Below are 21183 nucleotides of genomic sequence, written 5' to 3' on the forward strand. Positions count from 1 at the left end.
TCATCACCATGTGTGGTCAGTGTCTCCCACCCACACAGCTCTGCTATGGGTGTGCGCCTCTCCAGCCCTCGCAGCGGGACCTGCTTGTAACTCCTTAGCCTTAACCTTTTCTGGGGGTAACCAATCTCACTTTCACCCACTGGCCCGGTATCTCTTTGTCTGGGGCTTTCTCTAGCTACTGGAGGCAATTCTGTCCCTAAGCACAGCAGGCTGGCAGTGCAAGGGAATGAAAGCTGTGTGCCCTGAAGCAGCCCCGCCTCTGACTGATGGGACACTGGTGGATGCATCCTCCAGCTCCTGTGAGACTTGGAGGCATGTGTTCCACACGTGCCCACAGTGATGACGCAACATTTACCAGCTTTCTTCCCTTCCCTGTCTTGGTTCCCAGTCCTACTGATCTGGCCTGGAATCACCTGCTTCTGGGGAATCCAAACAATGACATCCTATCTAGTCCCAATGATCCTATCTCTTGCCTAGACCACCGGGCTCCCAGCGGGTCTCTCTGAACTACTCATGTCCTTTTCCAGTTCACCTCCCACACTGTGGCAGAGGTGATCTTTCATAATGCAGACAGTCACACCCCTGGCCTCCTAAGACTCTCCAGGGCTTTTGGCCGCTCTTAGGATAGGATGAAAATCTCCCAAGGGCCGATGAGCCCCTGTGTGCTCTTCCTGCAGCAGGATCCTTCATGTCTGTGCTCAGTAACCACCAGTCAGGCTCAGGCCTTGGCTCAAACATCATTTCCTCAAGAAAGCCCTCATGGAGGCCCAGGCCAGGTCAAGCCTCCTGATTAGACACTCAGGCAGACCCACATACTGCTCTTATCTCATCATTTTATATGAGTTTCTTTCTTTCTTTCTTTCTTTCTTTCTTTCTTTCTTTCTTTCTTTCTTTCTTTCTTTCTTTCTTTCTTTCTTTCTTTCCTTTCTTTCTTCTCTTTCTTTCTTTCTTTCTTTCTTTCTTTCTTTCTTTCTTTCTTTCTTTCTTTCTTTCTTTCTTTCTTTCTTTCTTTCTTTCTTTCTTTTTTCCTTCCTTCCTTCCTTCCTTCCTTCCTTCCTTCCTTCCTTCCTTCCTTCCTTCTTTCCTTCCTTCCTTCTTTCTTTCTTTTGACAGAGTTTCACTCTTGTTGCCCAGGCTGGAGTGCAATGGCACAATCTTGGCTCACTGCAACCTCAGCCTCCTGGGTTCAAGTGATCCTCCTGCCTCAGTCTCCTGAGTAACTGGGATTACAGGCGCCCACCACCACACACGGCTAATTTTGTATTTTTAGTAGAGATGGGGTTTCACCTTGTTGGCCAGGCTGGTCTCGAACTCCTGACCTCAGGTGATCCACCTGCCTCGGCCTCCCAAAGTGCTGGGATTACAGGCATGAGCCACCGCGCCTGGCCATGAATTTCTAATCACTTGATCCATGTCTCCCTCACCAGGCTGAGTCGTGGTGACAATGGCAAAGCCTGCCCACTGCCATCCTTCTCTTCTTTCTTATGAGGAGGACCTGGTTTTGCTCCAGGTGGTTACATGCACAGCTATAAACTCAACCTGCAGTATCCATTGCAGCTGGGGTGGCCATGCAGTCCTATTCCGGCTGATGCAGTATACGCAGAAGTCACCGGGAGAGTGTCAAGAAAGTCTGGCTTCCCAGTGTATCTCAACCCTCCTTCTAGTGACTTTCTTCTTCTTCCTGCCAGAAATGCAGGTATTCTCCTCTCCTCCCTGGAGGTACAGCAGCCATTATATGACCATGAGAACAGACGCCACACATTCAGGCAAAAGAGAGGAATCCGGAATATGGCGACATCTTGGAACTTTGCTCCAGCTCTTTTTGTAATATGCAACAAACAAATTGCTATCTGGTGAAGCCAGGGTATTAAGCTCCTGCCACGCACCACAAAACACATTCCGACACAGCCGACAACGCTCCTTTCTCACCACTCACCTGACACCACTAAGTGCTAAATAAGCATTCTTTGAATGAATGCTTTTCATTTCACACCAACTCCATAAAATAGATGTGAAAACTGAGGCCTTGTTCAAGATCAGTCTGTTCTAATTTAAAAACCTGGGTTCTGTTTTTCTTTCCCTCTCTCTTTTTAAATTGAAGAAAAATCATACAACATAACATTAACCATTAACGATTTAAAGTGTACGGTTTAGTGGATTTAGTACCTTCACAATAAAATATTGTGGAAACATCACCTCTATCCAGTTCTAACACATTTTTACCAATTCCAAAAGGAAACCTGTACCCCTCAAGCAATCACTTCCCATCGTCCCTTCCTTCAGCCCTGGTAAGCACTAATCAGTCTCTATAGGTTTGGCTCATCTGCACATTTTATATTAGTGAAATCATACAGTGTGTTCCTTTATTTTTTAAATATTTATTTATTTATTTTGAGACAGAGTCTCCCTCTGTCACCTAGGCTGCAGTGCAATGACATGATCTCTGCAACGTCCACCTCCCGTGCTCAAGCGATTCTCCTGCCTCAGCCTCCTGAGTAGCTGGAATTACAAGTGCCCGCCACCATGCTGGCTAATTTTTGTATTTTTAGTAGAGATGGGGTTTCACTATGTTGGCCAGGCTGGTCTTGAACTCCTGACCTCAAGTGATCTGCCCACCTCGGCTTCCCAAAGTGCTGGGATTGCAGGCATGAGCCACCACGCCGAGCCACAATGTGTGTCCTTTTGTATCTGGCTTGTTTCACTTAGCATTATGTTCCAAGGTTTGTCCATGCTGTAGAACGGATCACCACTTCATTCTTTTTTTTTTTTTTTTTTTGAGACAGAGTTTTGCTCTTGTTGCCCAGGTTGGAGTGCAATGGCGCCATCTCGACTCACTGCAACCTCTGCATCCTGGGTTCAAGCAATTCTCCTGCCTCAGACTCCCTAGTAGCTGGAATTACAGGCGTGCACCACCAAGCCTGGCTAATTTTGTATTTTTAGTAGAGGTGGGGTTTCACCATATTGGTCAAGTTGGTCTCAAACTCCTGACCTCAGGTGATCCACTCACCTCGGCCTCCCAAAATGCTGGGATTACAGGCGTGAGCCACCACGCCTGTCCACCTCCATTCTATAAATCAGAAAATGGAGACTCCAAGGGCTAAATAATTTGCCTGTGTTCACACAGCCAGTGAGTGTCACCCAGTAGGCAGCCCACACTATTGTGGACCCAGGCTGCCTTTCCTACTACCTCACTCATGGAGCTGGCAGGGAGGTGGGAGAATGAATGAGAGGAAAACTGCTTTGCAAAGAAATTCCCACCAAGCTCTTAAGTTGGCCAAGTCAGCACGCAGAAGCTGATGGTAGGAAAACACTGGCTATGTTCACTTGCCCAGGAAAAGAAGAGTGGTAAGGCTGTGGCTTTGGGGTCCATGTGATCTGCTCACCAGAACCACTCCAGCCCTGGCCCCCCCCCAGCTGATTGTCTGAGTAAATAAAGCTGGACCAGCCTCCCACATCCAATCCTGGCCCAGGACAAGCTCCTCCTGCCCAGCAGGACTGGACATGCTCCACCCCCAAGAGAGGACATGGGCTGTGGCAAGCCTCATACCTGGCACTGGCTGCTCGGTGTCCAGGTCTCCTGTCTGTTCTCTGGAGAGTTCCTGCAGGCACTGGTCTTGCTCTTCCCACAGCACTTGCAGCACGTCACATAGTCGGGGAAGGGCTCCAGTCTGCAAATCCAAAACCAGGGATGCTCATCATTGCTACTAACTCAATCCTGCCACACAAGGACTTTCCGTGGGGGAGAATGGGGCAAGACAATGGGGATTCAACGGGGATTCGAGTAAAGCAAAGCCCTTGCCTGCAAGGATCTCCTGGTCCGCAGGAAAGGTGGAGGCAACCACTCCTGGGGAGAATTCAGAACACAGCTGGGAAAGCTGGGATGTGTAAATCATCTGGCTCGTCCACTGCAAATTTTGCTCTTAAGTTTATCGAGGCTCCTAAGCCCAACAAGCTGTTTGCTTTCTCAGCACCTTACTCTTTGTCTGTGGGACTTACTTTATGCTACTGCAACTCTGTGAGTCTTTTCTTTTTTGAAAGCTTAGTGTTTTTTGTTTTCTTTGGTCTTGTTTTCTGTTTTTCTAGAGACAGGGTCTTTCTCTGTCACTCAGGCTGGAGTGTCGTGGTGTGATCATAGCTCACTGCAGTCTTGATCTCCTGAGCTCAAGCAATCCTCCCACCTCAGTGCCCCCAGTAGCTAGAACTACAGGCCAGGTATGTGCCACCATGCCTGGATATAGATTTACACACACACACACAAATGCACACACACACACACATATGTACACACACACACGCACACATAATAGAGAAGGGGGTCTCACTGTGTTGCCCAGACTGGTATCAAACTCCTGGGATTATAGGCATGAGCCACTGTGTCCAGCCTGAAAACCTACTTTTGATTCAGACAAGTTCTTTGAAACGTACACTTAACCATCTTCTCGTCCCACAGAAGACAGCATACATCCCACCGAGAACAGCAACTGCAGGGAGGAGTTGGACAGGAGGATGGAGGAGGGACTGGCACTCAGCTGTGACTTCCTCACTCTTTCCAGTGGCACACAGTTCACACACTACTGCTCTTGTCCTCTTCCTTGTGGGGTCTCACCTGGTTCTTGCTGAAGCCCATAGTCTCTGGAAATTCCAACATAATGGAGCAGGGAGAGAAGTCCTTGGAGACAAAGGCACACTCCAAATTGGCCCAAGTAAACAAAAGCTCTGGGCCAAAGAAGGGCAGCTAAGGTAGCACTATGGTCAAAAGGCTCAGAGGCAAACAGAAGTCATTCACTACTCTTTCCAGAGTAGGCTTCCTATCATGGCTCCATTATTTGGTGCCTGAGACTTGATAAGTATAATGAATGAATGTATGAATGAACAACTGAACAGATGAATACATTGCACTCCTGCTTTCCTTACAAAGTACAGATGTGGCATTTTAATATTAGAGTCCTTTTACAGACATTAACTTAATCAGGTCTCAAAATAATGCAATAAAAGAAGAAATGGAAGGAAACTGAGACCCATGGTGTTAGGGGATATGACAGGGTCATCCACCCAGCCTTCCAAGAGGTTGAGGGCCAGGTCTTATACTCCCTGGTCAATCCTCCACTGGCAATTTGCAGATGGAAATTCCAACATAATGGAACAGGGAGAGAGGTTCCTGGAGACAAAGCCACACTCCAAATTGGCCCAAGTAAACAAAAGCTCTGGACCAGAGAAGGACAGCTAAGGTAGCACTATGGTCAAATGGCTCAGAGCCTCCCAAAGTGCTGGGATTACAGGTGTGAGCCACCATGCCTGACCTAAGTTAATTTTTTTCATTGGTAAATAAAAAGTGTATAGATTTGTTATGCACATGTTGTTTTGGAATATGTATACATTGTAGAAAGGCTTTAATTGAGCTAATTAACATAGGCATTATTTCACTTTCATGTGTGTGGTGAGGACACGTAAAAACTACTCTCTAAGCAATTTTCAAAAACAATACATTGTTATTAACTTTAGTCATCATGTTGTACATCCATTGCATCCTCTTGGTGTTAATATACAGGAAGTAACTCAGACTTAAGAAATGTACTGCCAGGGACAGGAAAGAAGTATGCTGTAGTTGGAAGTACTGGTCTCAACTCCCTATGGGGTTTATACATATGCCTCCTATCATGGTGGCCGAGGTGTACTTCTTTGCTTGGCCTTGGTCATGTGACCATGGTCAATGGGACATTAGTGATTTGATGTGAGCAGAGGTTTGAAATACATTTGCACACTTGTCCTTGCTCACCTGCATTTTGGAACCTGGGGTAGCCAGCTCATCTTAGAATGAATGATAGGTGTAACAGACTGAACCTAACCCAGGGGATGGAACCAAGCCAGGAGAGCCCAGCCCGGATTAATCACACCCTAGCTCAACTGTAAATGCCAAGAGGGAAATAAACACATTGCTGCAAGGCACCGAGATGTGTGCAATTGTTATGCAGCCTAGCTGACTGATACAGGGTGGGAAAGAATCTCTAGGGCAGCATCAATGTGTGTGGCTAGTGAATGAGGTTTCCCAAAAGTAGGTGGCAATTTCCACTGTGAGAATTTAAAGAAAGGGGTACTCTGGCAAAGAGGACTGTCTTAAGAGCAACAGAGCAAGGTTAGAAATGGGATAACATATCTATAATGGGAAGCCCCGTGCAATAAAAGTTCAACTTCCTTGGTGATTTTCCTTTGAACTATAGAAACAGTAATAATGGAGGATAGTTTAACTTTTTCTTCTCATCCAACATTTCTTTTTTTAAAACTGTGGTAAAATATACGTAACATAAAATTTACCATTTTAACCATTTAATGTGTGCAATGCAGTGGTATTAGGTACCCTCACAATGTTGTGCAACCATCCCCAGTATCCATTTGCATTACCCCAAACAGAAGCTCTGAACTCATCATTTAACAATAACTCCACATCCCCCCAATCCCCCAGCCCCTGGTAACCTCTATTCTACTTCTGACTCTAAGAATTTGCCTGTTCTAGGTACCTCATATAAATGAATCACACAATATTGGTTTTTTGGCACCTTGCTTGTTTCACTCAGCACATTTTCAGGGTTAATCTATGTTGCAACATGTATCATAATTTCCTTCTTTTTTTATTATGCTGTAAGTTCTAGGGTACATGTGCACAATATGCAGGTTTGTTACACAGGTATACATGTGCCATGTCGGTGTGCTGCACCCATCAACCCGTCATCTACATGACGTATTTCTCCTTGTGCTATCCCTCCCCCAGCCCCCCACAACCCGACAGGCCCCTGTGTGTTATGTTCCCCACCCTGTGTCCATGTGTTCTCATTGTTCAACTCCCACTTATGAGGACAGAAAACCAGAATTTCCTTCTTTTTTTTTGGAGACGGAGTCTCGCTCTGTCGCCCAGGCTAGAGTGCAGTGGCGCGATCTCGGCTCACTGCAAGCTCTGCCTCCCGGGTTCACGCCATTCTCCTGCCTCAGCCTCCAGAGTAGCTGGGACTACAGGCGCCGCCACCATGCCTGGCTAATTTTTTTTTTTTTTTTTTTTTGTATTTTTAGTAGAGACAGGGTTTCACCGTGTTCGCCAGGATGGTCTCGATCTCCTGACCTCGTGATCCACCTGCCTCGGCCTCCCAAAGTGCTGGGATTACAGGCGTGAGCCACCGTGCCCGGCCCCGAATTTCCTTCTTTTTAAGGCTGAATAATATTTCATTGTATAGATAGACCACATTTGGTTTATCTGCTTAACTGTTGATAGACACCTGGTTTGCTTCCATCTTTTGGCTATTGTGAATAATGCTGCTATGAACATGGGCGTACAAATATCTGTTGAGTCCCTGCTTTCAGTTCTTTGGGGTATATACCCGGAGGTTGAATTGCTGGATCATACGATAATTATATTTTTAACTTTTTCAGGAACTGCACAACTGTTTTCTACAGGGGCTACCCCACTAGCCAGGTACAAGGGTGCCAATTTCTCCACGTCCTCACCGGTACTTGTTCTTTTTCTATTGCTATTGTTGTTTTATGATGGCTATCCTCGTGGGTGTGAAGTGGAGCATCCCACATTTCTTTTGCCCTTGATCCTTCCTCTAAAAGGTAACAAGCCAAGACAATGCGGTGGTGGTGGTGGTGGTGGGCGTATCCAACTAAAGAAATGCGTGGTGTCCACCAACGTCTGTGAGACAGGAATGTCATTCTGCTGAGAGGACTGAGTCCATGTTTCCAGGTGGTGACCAGCAAGGAGGAACTGGAGTCCCCAGGGTTACTGGGAGCGGCTGGGAAGAGCATGTGGCCCCATGGAGCAACCACCCAGAAGATGTGGGACATGAGAAACAAGCCCTCTTACTATCTCCATCAACCTAGAGAAGACGGGGAGAGGCTGATAGTTAGTAGCTATATGCATGTGTATATGTACACATATTGTATATACTCATTACATTTAAAAGTATTAAATACAATTTTACTTGTAATTCACAGGAGGGACAAATGAAGATGAAAGAACTGCTGAACTTTATGTAAAATTTTCCTCAAAACAAGAGCTATTCATTTTTTTAAAAATCCCTTTAAATTTTTGTAATTGAGTTTGGATAACCACATTGAGCTTTTTTCTTTTGTACTAGTACCAAAGAGTATAATGACAAATAGTAGTTCCCTTCCACAACCTTTACCTGCTCTCCAGGCAACCGTTTTCAACTCTTTATAGTTGTTTATTTTCATTTTCGTCTGCATGTTTCAAAATTATATTCTTGGCTGGGCGCAGTGGCTCACACCTGTAATACCAGCACTTTGGGAGGCTGAGGCGGGCGGATCACGAGTTCAGGAGATCGAGACCATCCTGGCTAACACGGTGAAACCCCGTCTCTACTAAAAATACAAAAAAAAATTAGCTGGGCGTAGTGGCGGCGCCTATAGTCCCAGCTACTCAGGAGGCTGAGGCAGGAAAATGGCGGGAATCTGGGAGGCAGAGCTTGCAGTGAGCCGAGATCCCACCACTGCACTCCAGCCTGGGTGAAGGAGTGAGACCCCGTCTCCAAAAAAAAAAAAAAAATTACGTTCTTATATTGTTGTTATTTCTTGTTTTTTAAATCCAAGACAGTCAAAACTTCCTATTAGGGAAGATAAAGATGAGATGTTTTAAAATCTTCCTACATATACTTCTCTCCCCATATATTACATATACTAATCTTCATTTCATTTTTAATGAAGAATGGTCTATATTTATAATGACTTATTTTGACTATGAAATATTGTCCGCTGCTGAGTCAAATTACGTAAAATGATTATGTGTCTTTCTTGTACATTTTGTTTTTCCTGAGGTCAATCATTACTGTTTTTTCATTGGATTAGTTTTCCATGTACATATGGCTAATTTTTCCAAGTGCTCCCACAGCTCTGTTTCACATCTATCCACAGTTCTATTGGTTTTTCCTCTGGAGATTTCTGTCTCAGAGTTCCCCTTCCTCTACTCCACACAGGCCTGCTACCTGGCTGTGGTTTGGGGTGCCCTCTTCCTGTCTCCTGGCCGGAGTCTCATTTCCTAGTTATCGAGGCTTTTGCTTTGGTTTGCTCTCATTTTGAAAAAGCACAGAATTCTCTAGTAACCTCCTAAGAAAAAGTACGTGGGGGTAACTTTCTGAATCTTTGCAGAAGTGAAAATGTTTTTACTAATTTAATTAATTATTAAACTAACAATTTGGGTAGAAAACACTAGGGTGAAATAATTTTCCTTCACAATTTTGAAGACATTTCTCCTCTTCCTATATTGTTAATAAGAAATCCAATTCTGATTCTAAACCTTTTGAATGCAACTTTTTTGTTTTGACCCTAGAAATATGTAAGATTTTTCTTTGTTTTTAGGTATTTTGAAATTCCTTGAGGAAATGGTTCTTTTTAAATTTATTGATTGGATATTCAGTGGACATTTCAATCTGAAGACTTGTGTTCATTTCTGGGAATTTAAAAAATATTATGTTTTTAATTTATTATTTCCTCCCTTCATATGTATGCTGTCTCCCTGGAATTTCTATTAGCAGAGTATTGGACGAGGTGCACTGATCCTCCAATCTTTTCATCCTTCTCTGCTATTCTACCATTTTGTCTTTGTGATCTTCTTTTTTTTTTTTGAGATGGAGTCCCGCTCTGTTTCCCAGGCTGGAGTGCCGTGGTGCAATCTCAGCTCACTGTATCCTCTGTCTCCCAGGCTCAACTGATTCTCCTGCCTCAGCTTCCCAAGTAGCTGGGATTACAGGTGCGTGCCACCAGACCCAGCTAATTTTTCTATTTTCAGTAGAGACGGGGTTTCACCATATTGGTCAGGCTGGTCTCCAACTCCTGACATCAGGTGATCAACTCTCCTCAGCCTCCCAAAGTGCTGGATTACAGGTGTGAGCCACCACGCCCAGCCTTTGTGATTTTCTTTATAGAAGATTTCCTTGACATTATCTGTAGAGTTCTTTTATGAGTGTTTGGTTTCATACATTTAACTTCCAAGAATCATTTCTTATTCTCAGATGATTCCTTTTCCATAGCATCCTTTTCTGGTTTTGTGGCTCAGGCATCCTTTTCACAAAGGATTTCCAAATATTAGTTGTATGTCTTGTCTCCTCTTGTCTGCATGATCTGTTTCTTCAAGGCACCTTTCTCATGGTTGCTTGCTTCCACATTGGAGGCCCTCTTCAATGTCCGATCTAAGCCTGAGACAGTAACACAGTCCTTGGAACCACTGTGGACCTAAACATCTTCTTGCCTGGTGGCCTTCACTGTAACATAACCAGGCCAAGAGGGAGCCCACTGCTGGGGTTTATGGGTGGACTCTCCTCAGTGTCTGGGGCCTTTCCAGGGTGCCACAGGGTGACTTGACAGTTTCTCTTCTGCCCGCTACAGGCATTGAGGTTATTTTTTCCATACAGCTATCACTTCATCCACTTTTCATTTTCCAAAGATTTCTGGAAATTTCTGCTTCATCTCTGTCTCTTGTTTTGTTCTCTTTGTATGGGTTTATCCCTTTTCTATTCCTTTACTGTCATTTTAAAAGTGTTTCCAGAGGCAAAGCAGATAAACACATGTGGTCAATCTGTCATCTTAAACTGAAAGCCCTAAGCATATTAAAAAAAAATCCTCATAAATTTAATAAGAGACTGTCAGAGAAAAATCACTAAATGGTACTTTCCTATATTATTTTATTATTTTTATTAACTAAACAAAAACATACATTACATATTCTTTCCTCTTTGGTTTCAGAGACTGAGTCTAAGCCATCATTACATGGAGTTTTGGAAATATTGCTAAAATCACATCAAAGTTTGGCTTTTAAAATATTTAGACCACAAATGCTTTGTATAACTTTTGTCTCTTCCTAGAATTTTAAATCCACTTTCTTTTTTCTTGTTCTTCACAAAATTCACAGGCCTTCACCTCGTTAATTACACGTCAGAGCTGTACTTCAAGGTTCTGAAGAGAGCAGCTTTGTGTAACATTGCCTATTTCTTCTCTGGGGTGTTCTTCAAGCAGCCCTTTGATTTGCTGAACTGAATCTTTTCTAGGGTCTTTTGCAGAACCATGGAACTGGTGCCCATCCACTGCTTTCCTGGGTAAATTCCACTTCTTAGTATCCCATATTTTACATTGAGTTTTGGTTTGGCTACATATAATTACGGTATTTTTTTAAAGAAGAGGTGCTTAAGTTGTAAACTGTGTGAGTCTCTGCATGTCTAATAGCGTCTCTGCAGGGAGTATCACCCTTCGTGTCACTCAACACATAGTCATGTTGGTCCCACTGGAGTGTAAAAGTTCACCTCTTGCTTGATGATTCTGTGATGAACTTCCACCATCTCTTTCTTCCGGGTGTTTTTCCAGATGGTAGACATGTTTTGAGGTGTCTACTAAGCCTCTGAGCCAACAACTTCTTCCTAGGAAGAATCCTTTCATGCCTAGGCTGAGTGGTTTATGCTGTGTGATCCTATCCCATGGATTAGACCGAAGGAGAAAACCTAACTAGGTGTGGGACGATCTGCCTTCCTTGGGTATTTGGTGTTGGCATGGGGAGAAATCCAATCTCTCCCATTCCCAAAGCATGCAAACTTGGAGGCCATGGAGCAGCCATATTCTATCCCACAGAAAGCAACAGAAAAACCCAGTCTGCAGAGAGAAAGAAAAACAAAGCCGAACCAATAAGAGAGAAAAGATGTCAAGGGGGTTCTGTTAGCCATTTTGGAGTTTAATTTTGGACTCTTAAGTCTGAGATGGTAAAATACGGCAGAATATAATAAAAATCTTGGCTGGGCGCGGTGGCTCAAGCCTGTAATCCCAGCACTTTGGGAGGCCGAGACGGGCGGATCACAAGGTCAGGAGATCGAGACCATCCTGGCTAACATGGTGAAACCCCGTCTCTACTAAAAATACAAAAAACTAGCCGGGCGAGGTGGCGGGCGCCTGTAGTCCCAGCTACTCCGGAGGCTGAGGCAGGAGAATGGCGTAAACCCGGGAGGCGGAGCTTGCAGTGAGCTGAGATCCAGCCACTGCACTCTAGCCTGGGCGACAGAGCAAGACTCCGTCTCAAAAAAAAAAAAAAAAAAAAATCTTTTAAATTCTGAATAAAGGCTGGGCACGGTGTCTCACTCCTGTAATCCCAACACTTTGGGAGGCTGAGGTGGGTGGATGACAAGGTCAGGAGACAGAGACCATCCTGGCCAACATGGTGAAACCCTGTCTCTACTAAAAATACAAAAATTAGCTGGGCGTGGCAGCACGTGCCTATAATCCCAGCTACTTAGGTGGCTGAGGCAGGAGAATCACTTGAACCTGGGAGGTGGAGGTTGCAGTAAGCTGAGATCATGCCACTGCACTCCAGCCAGGCAACAGAGCTAGACTCTGTCTCAAAAAAGAAAAAAAAAATCTGAATAAGGTAAAGAGACTCAACATCATTTCTCTTCTCATACTTTATAATTACTTGCCTAACAACCAGAGACTGGAAAGAAATCGCTTCAAGAGTGGAAAGGGAAGTAGTAGTCTAGTTTGTATAATGAGAAATAAGAACAGGAAAGTCATCATTGTATAACCTGTTCAAAACTCAAAATTTTAGCAAACATTTATTGGGCACCTACTATATGCTCAGCAGTCTGCCCATCACTGGTGACATGAAGGTGAATGGGACATAGATTCTGTCCTTGAAGCTCATGGTCTCCAACAGGGGCCAAAGAAGTCAATGGCCAGATAACCCAAGCCCAGCTAAATTTTGTATTTTTAGTAGAGATGGGGTTTCACCATATTGGCCAGGATGGTCTCTGTGGTGAGTGCTGTGAGGAATTGTAAATGGGAGTCGCATTGCCAAGTCTGCCATTTTAAGAAGGAAGGAGGATGAGGTCAGAGAAGTAGTAAAGAACCCCTATGAGATGGCTCTACCATTTAAGCAAGAAGTGAGGATTGTCTTTGAAATGGTTAATTTTCAGGGTCAACTTGACTAGATTAAGGACTAACTGCATAGTTGTTGGTAAAACACTATCTCTGGGTGTTGCTGGAGGAGATTGGCTCAGGAGTTGGTAGACTGAGTGGGGAAGATCTGCCTTCAATGTGGGCAGGCACCATCCAGTCGGCTGGGCCCTGAATACAACGAAAAAGGCAGACAAAGGTAAATTCACTCTCTCTCTCTCTCTCTCTCTCTCTCTCTCTCTCTCTCTCTCTCTCTCTCTCTCCTGGAACTGGTACACCCTTCTTCTCCTGTCCTTGAACATCCGAACCCCAGGTTCTCCAGCCTTGGATTTCAGAACTTGCACCAGTGGTCCCCCCATGGTTCCCAGGACTCTGGCTTCTGAGTGAGTTCCACTATCAGCTTCCCTGGTTCTGAGGCCGTCAGACTCAGAACACATTGGACTGAGCCATGTTGCTGGCAAGATGAAAGGGAACGAGGTGCCCAGTACTGCATGCCTCTAAGATGCGCTGGGTATTTCCTAGTGTCTCAGTGTAACTATTTATTCAAAAAAATTCAAAATAGAACTAACATATGATTCAGGAATCAGACTTCTGGTCATAAACCCAAAGGAAATGAAATCAGCACCTTGTAGAGGTACCTGCACCCCCATGCTCACTGCAGCACTATTCACCACAGCCAAGATGTGGGAGCAACTTACGTGTCTATCAACAGATCAATGGATAAAGAAACATGCTGCATATATACAATGGAATACCAGTTAGCTTTAAAAAAGGAGATCCTATCATTAGTGACAACATGAATAAACTTGAAAGACATGGTGCTAAGTGAAATAAGCCGGTCACAGAAAGGAAAATACTGCATGATCTCACTTATATGTGGAATATTACAAAGTTGAATGCAAAGCAGCAGGGAGTTGAATGAAGGTTGCCAGGGCCTGGGAGGGGGTGGGAATGGAGAGATACAGGTCAAAGGGTATGAAGTTGCAGTTACACCAGGATGAATAAGTCTAGAGATCTAATGCATGAGGACTATAGTTAATAATACCGTATCAGGCTTGGTGTGGTGGCTCAGGCCTATAATCCCAGCACTTTGGGAGGCTGAGGTGGGCGGGTCACCTGACGTCAGGAGTTCAAGACTCGCCTGGCCAATGGGATGGGAAGCCTGTCCCCACTAAAAATACACAATTAGCCAGGCATGGTGGTGCATGCCTCTAATCCCAGCTACCTGGGAGGCTGAGGCGGGAGGATCACTTGAACCTCTTAAACCCGGGAGGCAGAGGTTGCAGTGAGCCGAGATTGTACCATTGCACTCCGGGCTGGGCAAAAGGAGTGAAATTCTGTCTCAAAACTAATAACAATAATAATAATACTGTATCGTACACTGGAATTTTACCAAAAGAGTAGATTTCAGGTGCTCTTACCACACACACACACACACACGCACACAAATGGTAACTTTGTGAAGAAACATATGTTAATTTGCTTGACTATAGTAATCATTTCATTGTGCATTTCAAAATACCATGTTATACACTTTAAATACTGTTTGTTTGTTTGTTTGTTTGAGACAGGCTCTCACGCTTTCACCCAGGCTGGAGTGCAGTGGCACAATCATGGCTCACTGCAGCCTCTACTTCCTGGGCTCAAGCATTCCTCCCACCTCAACCTCCTAAGCAGCCAGGACCACAGGCACACACCACCACACCCAGCTAATTTTTTTAATTTTTTGTAGAGACAAGGTCTCCTATGTTGCCCAGGCTGGTCTTGAACTCCTGGGCTCAAGCCATCCACCTGCCTGAGCCTCCCAAAGTGCTGGGATTACAGGTGTGGGCCACCGCGCCCCGCCTAGGTGGACTCCCCTAAACCGTCTGGGAAATGGTATCTCCTCCTCTTGGATTTTATGACCCCATGCTCATTCCTGGGCCCCTCAATAAACGCTGTATGTAACTCAGTATTTTTTTATGTTTCACAAATTGATTAGTTTAAATGAAAATTAATGCTATTTTGAAGTATTGGAGAGAATTTTATGACAGCCCCTTGGGCACCAGAAACCTGGGGCAGGCCTCTCTTTTGGAGCAGATGCATGTGCTGATTAAGAAGCTCTGCAGCAGCTCACACCTGTAATCCCAGCATTTTGGGAGGCCAAGGCAGGTGGATCAAGAAGTCAGGAGTTCAAGACCAGCCTGGCCAATATAGTGAAACCCTATCTCTACTAAAAAATACAAAAATTAGCCAGATATTCTGGCGCACATCTGTAGTCCCAGCTACTCAGGAGGCTGAGGCAGGAGAATCACTTGAACCTGGGAGATGGAGGTTGCAGTGAGCCAAGATCTCGCCACTGCATTCCAGCCTGGGTGACAGAGTGAGACTCTGTCAAAAAAAGAAAGAAAGAAAGAAAGAAAGAAAGAAAGAAAGAAAGAAAGAAAGAAAGAAAGAAAGAAAGAAAGAAAGAAAGAAAGAAAGAAAGAAAGAAAGAAAGAAAGAAAGAAAGAAAGGAAAAGAAAAGAAAAGAAAAGAAAAGAAAAGAAAAGAAAAGAAAAGAAAAGAAAAGAAAAGAAAAGAAAAGAAAAGAAAAGAAAAGAAAAGGGCAAAAGAAAAGAAAACAAGGTTTTGGTTTCTTCAGGTTTGGGTTTAAGGTCTCATGTCACCATGTCCAGCTGGGTGGTCTTAAGCAAATGGCCTCACGTCTCTCCAAGCATCCATTTCCTCATTTGCACCATGGGGCTAATAACTGTTGATGTGAGTGTTAGTGTTAGGAGGGACTCAGCAGAGTGTCCGGTGGAAAATAAGAGTCAATTAAAAGAGGCTTCATCATCATCATCATCCTTCACTTATTAACTTCAGGGATAATAAACATTTAAAAAGAAATCCGCAAATACTTCTTCAGGAAACTAGAAAGTGTTTTTCCAGGTACACACACACAAAAAATCTCCAGTGGCCTTCCTCTGAAAACTCATCAATAATCAGCTCCCAGGCTGGGCATGGTGGCTCATGCCTATATTACCAACAGTTTGGGGGTCTAAGGCAGGAGGATCACTTGAGCCCAGGAGTTCAAGACCAACCTGGGATACATGGTGAGACCCATCTCTCAAAAAATAAAATAATTAGATGGGGATGGTGGCAGGTGTCTGTAGTGCCAGCTACTTGGGAGGCTGAGGTGGGAAGATCACTTGAGTCAGGAAGTTAAAGGCTGCAGTGAGCCATAATTGCACCATTGCACTGCAGCCCGGGTAACAGGGCAATTATCAGCTCTGCAGGCAATGCTTGCAGGCCTTTCTAAGGTTCTGCCCACTGTGCAGCCACAGGGCTTGTTAGTCTCTGGGTCCAGATGCATGACAGGACAGGGCAGCGACCACCATGTACCGAAGGCTTCCACGTGCCAGACCCCGTGCTTGGAATTGTTATATTTCTTAACCATCAACTGAGGAGGGATGGAGACAGGAGGGGAAAGAAGGGAAGGGAGGGTGGAATAGATCAAGGAACCCATTCTCTGCAGAAGTCCTTTGTCCAGTTTGGAGACTGGTTTTCATCAGACACACCTGTTTCCATTCTCTGACTCAGATGCCCTATCACCAACCCCACTGCCCCAAACCCAATGTGAAATGAATACCTATTCTTAGTCCTATCTGTGTATCTGTCCTGAAACATGACAACATTTAAGGCAGTGGTTCTCAAGCAGGGGCAATTTTGCCCTCCCTATCCCCAGAAAAATTTCGGCAGTGTCTACAGATACATTTTCTGTTGTCACAGTTTTAGAGAGATCATGAGCTGCTAGAGGGTAGCAGTCCATGATGCTGCTAGACATTGTGCAATGCAAGGACAGTTCTCACAACAGAGAATTATCTGGCTCCAAATGTCAATAGTGTTAAGAAACTCTGCTTGAAGGAAAAACCAGCCCCACACACTTCACTTAACTCACTAAGGTTAACAAATTGGCGGTTTGCCAAATGCCATGGATTAAAAAGCCCTACCTTGAGTGACTCTTTTTCTATGGCCTGACACATTTCTGTACGATTTAGCAAGTAAAGAGTCCTTTCAAGAAATGATTCTTCATTATTCGTTGCTGGATCATCATCATTTCATTCAGTCATCCATGCATTCATTCAACACACAGTCATTGAGCTCCCTCTTACACTGGTGACAGACTCTAGGGATAGAAGATGAACAAGATGAGGCTCCATGTTCAACTTTAAAGTGTGTGCATTGGGGTTTGGGGGACAGATGTGTTAGTAAATAATTACAGTGATGTTCCAGGTAAAAAGTTCTCATGAGATGCATGGGGATGGGGTTGCAGAGGGGGTGTGTGCTCAGTATTTCTTATGGGAGGCCTCAGAAAACTGCCCCATTCGGCCATCACCACTTTTTGGGTTCCACTTACAAGGGTCACTTCTGACGCCTCCCTATATGGAGTAAAGGGAGAGTGGTAATAAGCAATTTGCCCTCAGTGACCCCCCTCCATTAGGAAGATGCCTATAATCCCCCTCGAGGGGGAACTTCAAATGAATAAAAAATTATTTGAACACACTTAGATTTCAGAATCAAATGTCTGACCACCCAGAGTCAAACAGAAGGAAAGCAGGGCTCCAGAAGCTGGGAAATATTCCAGCCAAAGTAGGTCAGTTTCACTCCTATTTATTACAGATGTTCTTAGCCAAGAAGTGTGAGATATAAGGTCTACAGAAGCCATAAAGTAATCCGAAGACCACGACTTCTACACAGAAAACCATCTTATGATTATGTAAGACAGTAATGCGCAGTGGCTCATGCCTCTAATCCCAGCACTTTGGGAGGCAGAGGCAGGCGGATCACCTGAGGCCAGGAGTTTGAGACCAGCCTGACCAACATGGAGAAACCCCATCTCTACTAAAAATACAAAAAACTAGCTGGGCATGGTGGCGTACGCCTGTAATCCCAGCTACTCAGGAGACTGAGGCAGGAGACTCGCTTGAACCTGGGATGTGGAGGTTGCAGTGAGCTGAGATCGCGCCATTGCACTCCAGCCTGGGCAACAAGAGTGAAATTTCGTCTCAAAAAAAAAAAAAAAAGAAAAGAAAAAGAAAAAAAGGAAAAGAAAAAAAGGGGCATAACAGACAGAGCCCTGGATGGTTGGGAATCAAGAGACCTGGGTGCCAACCTTAGTGGGTTAAGTGGGGTGTGTGGGGCTAGCAGAGCCGCTAGTCCTGGCTCTGATGTCGGGCAGCTCCCTTCTCTCTGAGGGCCTCAGTGTGCTCATTTTTAAAATAAGGGATTGGGGCCAGAGCATAATGAAGCATCCTTCCAAGGTACACTGAAGACTTAAACCAAGGGAAGCCTTTCATTTTCTCCTTCCACTGATTCCTGTGATAATCCAGGGATTTTCTTGAGACAAAAATGCAGACTGAACCTCAGTCCTGCACTCGAGGTACCAGTTATGACAGTCTCAGAGTCACTGCAAATACTTAAGAAGGAGGCTGGGAGGGTCCCAAGGAAGGAGCTATTGCCTCTCCCACGCCTAGCCACGGAATAACACACCTCCAGGCTCTACCTGGCTTGACACTGTCCCCAGTATCCCAGTTGGCATTTCTCCAAATTGGGAGTCGAAACTCATGAGTGCATGCTATTGCTCTAGCATCTTCCAAGGCCAGCACTGCCACTGAAGAGAGGAGGCTCCACTGTGGAAAGGGAGTTCTAAGCAAGCTCCAAATTGCACTCATCCCAACTACTGCTACTGAAAGTCTTGGGGCTACCAGAAAAATGAGCATCTCCTGAGTGTCAACACTCTGGTCGGCTCTGGGAGCATTGGTTTTCCTTATAATCCAACCGGAGGGGACTACGGGAAGACAAGGAGGTTGGACACCAGGAGACTTGCCCAGGACAGAGATCAGAGACTCAACCGGGTCCCCAAGCACTTTCCCTAAGGAGCTTCTTGGAACAGACGCCTTGGGGACCAGTTTGGAATGCTAGTGGGAAGGGATGATTCTGGAATCTGGCCCCCACCTCTAACCCCCACTCTCTCCCCATTCCTTCCTTTCTGCTGGTCTGGGTGGGGCCACTCTCTTTATCACACATCCCAGAGCTCCGAGAGGCCCGGGACTCCCAGGAATTTCTGTAGGAAAGAAAAACAAACCACCCATCCTGCCGCTATTATTATTAGTAGTAGTATTTTCCTCCTCCAGCCCCTTACCAGGACCTGGCTTTGGGGAACAGCAGCACCCAGCAGCCACCAGACACGCAGACATTAGGGAGCCGCATCCCGCACGAGAGGGTGTGGGGAGAGTGGCAGACGGTCCCATCGCAGACCCGGAAGCTCTTGCCAGAGCTCCTTCAGGTTTTCCCATCTGCAGCCCGTGAGTGTGAAAATGTCAAGGTTTGGGGGCAGACTGATACTGATGTGGGTTCCAATCCTCTTCTTCTGACTTGGAGCAAGAATTTTTATTCCCCCTCTCATTTCCTTTCCTTGTCTATAAAGTGAGGCTGATAATAGCAGCCTCGAAAGGTGATTGAGAGGTTTCAAGGAAAGATTGGAGGCAAAGCGCCCAGGACACGATAGGCACTGCCCAGGGCGGCTCCAGAATTTCAGTCTAGGAGGGTCCCAGAAGCCAGGCTAGAGGAAGGGGTGGGTGGAGGGCACGGGGATTCATCTTGGAGCTGCCTTCGCCTGGCGCGCACGATGTTTTTCTTTGGGAAGGGGTCCCTCCGGAGAAGAGCTGCGAGAGATTCATGTTGGGAGGATTGGGAGGGAAGAGTCTCCATTCCTCAGCGGAAGATCTGCTAGTCCCCCCCACCCGCATCCTGCCGAGGCCGGAGAAGCGGCGAGACTGTCGCTCCCGGGGGCCCCTAGCCTTCAGAAGGGGGCAGTACTCACCGAGTGCGCGGCGCAGGCGAGCAGCACCCGCAGTAGTAGCTGCTGCAGCGGCGGCGACAGGTGGGGACGCATGGTGCCCGCACGTTCCCCGAGGGCGCCCCGACGTCCACCCGCCTGTGCGCTCTGCCCACTCGGGAGCTCAGCGCCCCGCGCAGGATCCCGGGCTCCGGCCGGCCGCTGCTCCCAGAGGAGCCATGGCTGAGCCACCCGACCTGCGGCGGGCACGGGGACTGCTTCTCCTCGGACCAGGTGGCCGCGCGCGCTAAGCCGCCCGGCCCGTTGATCAGGACGCGGCGCCTCCGGCGCGCTTCCTCCACCCGGCGGGGGACTGGCTGGGGGCCGGCGCGGAGGCCAGCAGGGGAGGAGGCAGAGGGAGGGCACAGGGGCCGGAGTAGGCTCCCGCAGGCTGGGCCCAAGCTGGAGGAGGCCAGGAGAGGGCACGCTGGCTTAGTCTTCCACGCGGCAATCCCGCCCGACCCCGGGTCCAGAAAGAGCACTGTTTCTGGAGTTCACGGACCGAAGGCGCAAGCTCGCTGGGGGGTCGGTGGGCAACTTAGGTCACCTTGTAAGCCTCGGCTTTCTCACCCCTAACAACACGTCTGATAATACCCACTCTCAGACCGAAAGCTGTGACACAGTCAAGGCCCGTTGCATCTATTCTTCCCGGACAGCTACTTGCACTTTATTTCCGATTTTCTATATTTTTTTCTTAATTATTGAAGTCATTAGCGCTCATTCCGTGAAGTTTCACTCCGATGAGCTCCTCCTCTGATGATGACCAAGGAAGATCTGTGGTACACTCAGGCATCTGGGGACTGTCCTGAGGATGAACCGCCTGGGAGGCTATTTAAGCCTCAGGCAGATAGTCCCAGTAGCCTACTCCATGGGTGCTCCCTATCCTGGAGTACTCCTGGAGATTTCCTTTTGGCCTCTTAGCACAAGGGGCCCCAGATGGCCTTTTTGTACTGTCACATAAAAAAGAGGGTTTCACCATGTTGCCCAGGCTGGTCTTGAACTCTTGGGCTCAAGAGATCCTCTTACCTCAGCCTCCCAAAGTGCTGGGATTATAGGCATGAGCCACTGAGCCCAGTGCTAGATGGATCTTGTAAATTCAAGTTTTCTTTGTCTGCACTGGTGCTTACTCCCTTCCCTCTTCTCTCTCCCCCTTTATCTTTCTCCCAGGCACTTGAAGTACATCAGCTCATTTAATTCTCCCCCAAACTCCTAGGTGATATGATGCCCATTTGACAGAGGAGGGCATTGAAAGTAGAGGAGATTTCATTACATGTCTGGGTGCTGCAACTCAGGGGCTCAGACAGGAAAGCCTGGATCTACCCTTCCATGGCTGACCTGACTCTCTGTAACTGGCCTCTACTAAGAGGGTCATGCAGCTGGTAAAGTAACAA

At 46.2% G+C, this 21183-nt stretch overlaps 1 protein-coding gene across 1 annotated transcript in view; it reads right to left on the minus strand.

Moving 5' to 3' along the window:
- The window catches only part of SCTR (secretin receptor), a 66911-nt gene extending 46802 nt beyond the window's left edge, over positions 1-20109 (minus strand). The window contains exons 1-2 of the mRNA XM_010362150.2: positions 19778-20109; positions 3548-3668 (exon numbers count right to left, since the gene is read on the minus strand). Of these exons, the coding sequence (XP_010360452.1) occupies positions 3548-3668; positions 19778-19849 (193 nt within the window). The 5' untranslated portion in view covers positions 19850-20109. The remainder of the gene's footprint in view (positions 1-3547; positions 3669-19777) is intronic.
- Positions 20110-21183: the final 1074 nt, after the last annotated feature.

The sequence above is a fragment of the Rhinopithecus roxellana genome, chromosome 14, assembly GCF_007565055.1.
Source record: "Rhinopithecus roxellana isolate Shanxi Qingling chromosome 14, ASM756505v1, whole genome shotgun sequence".
NCBI lineage: Eukaryota > Metazoa > Chordata > Mammalia > Primates > Cercopithecidae > Rhinopithecus > Rhinopithecus roxellana.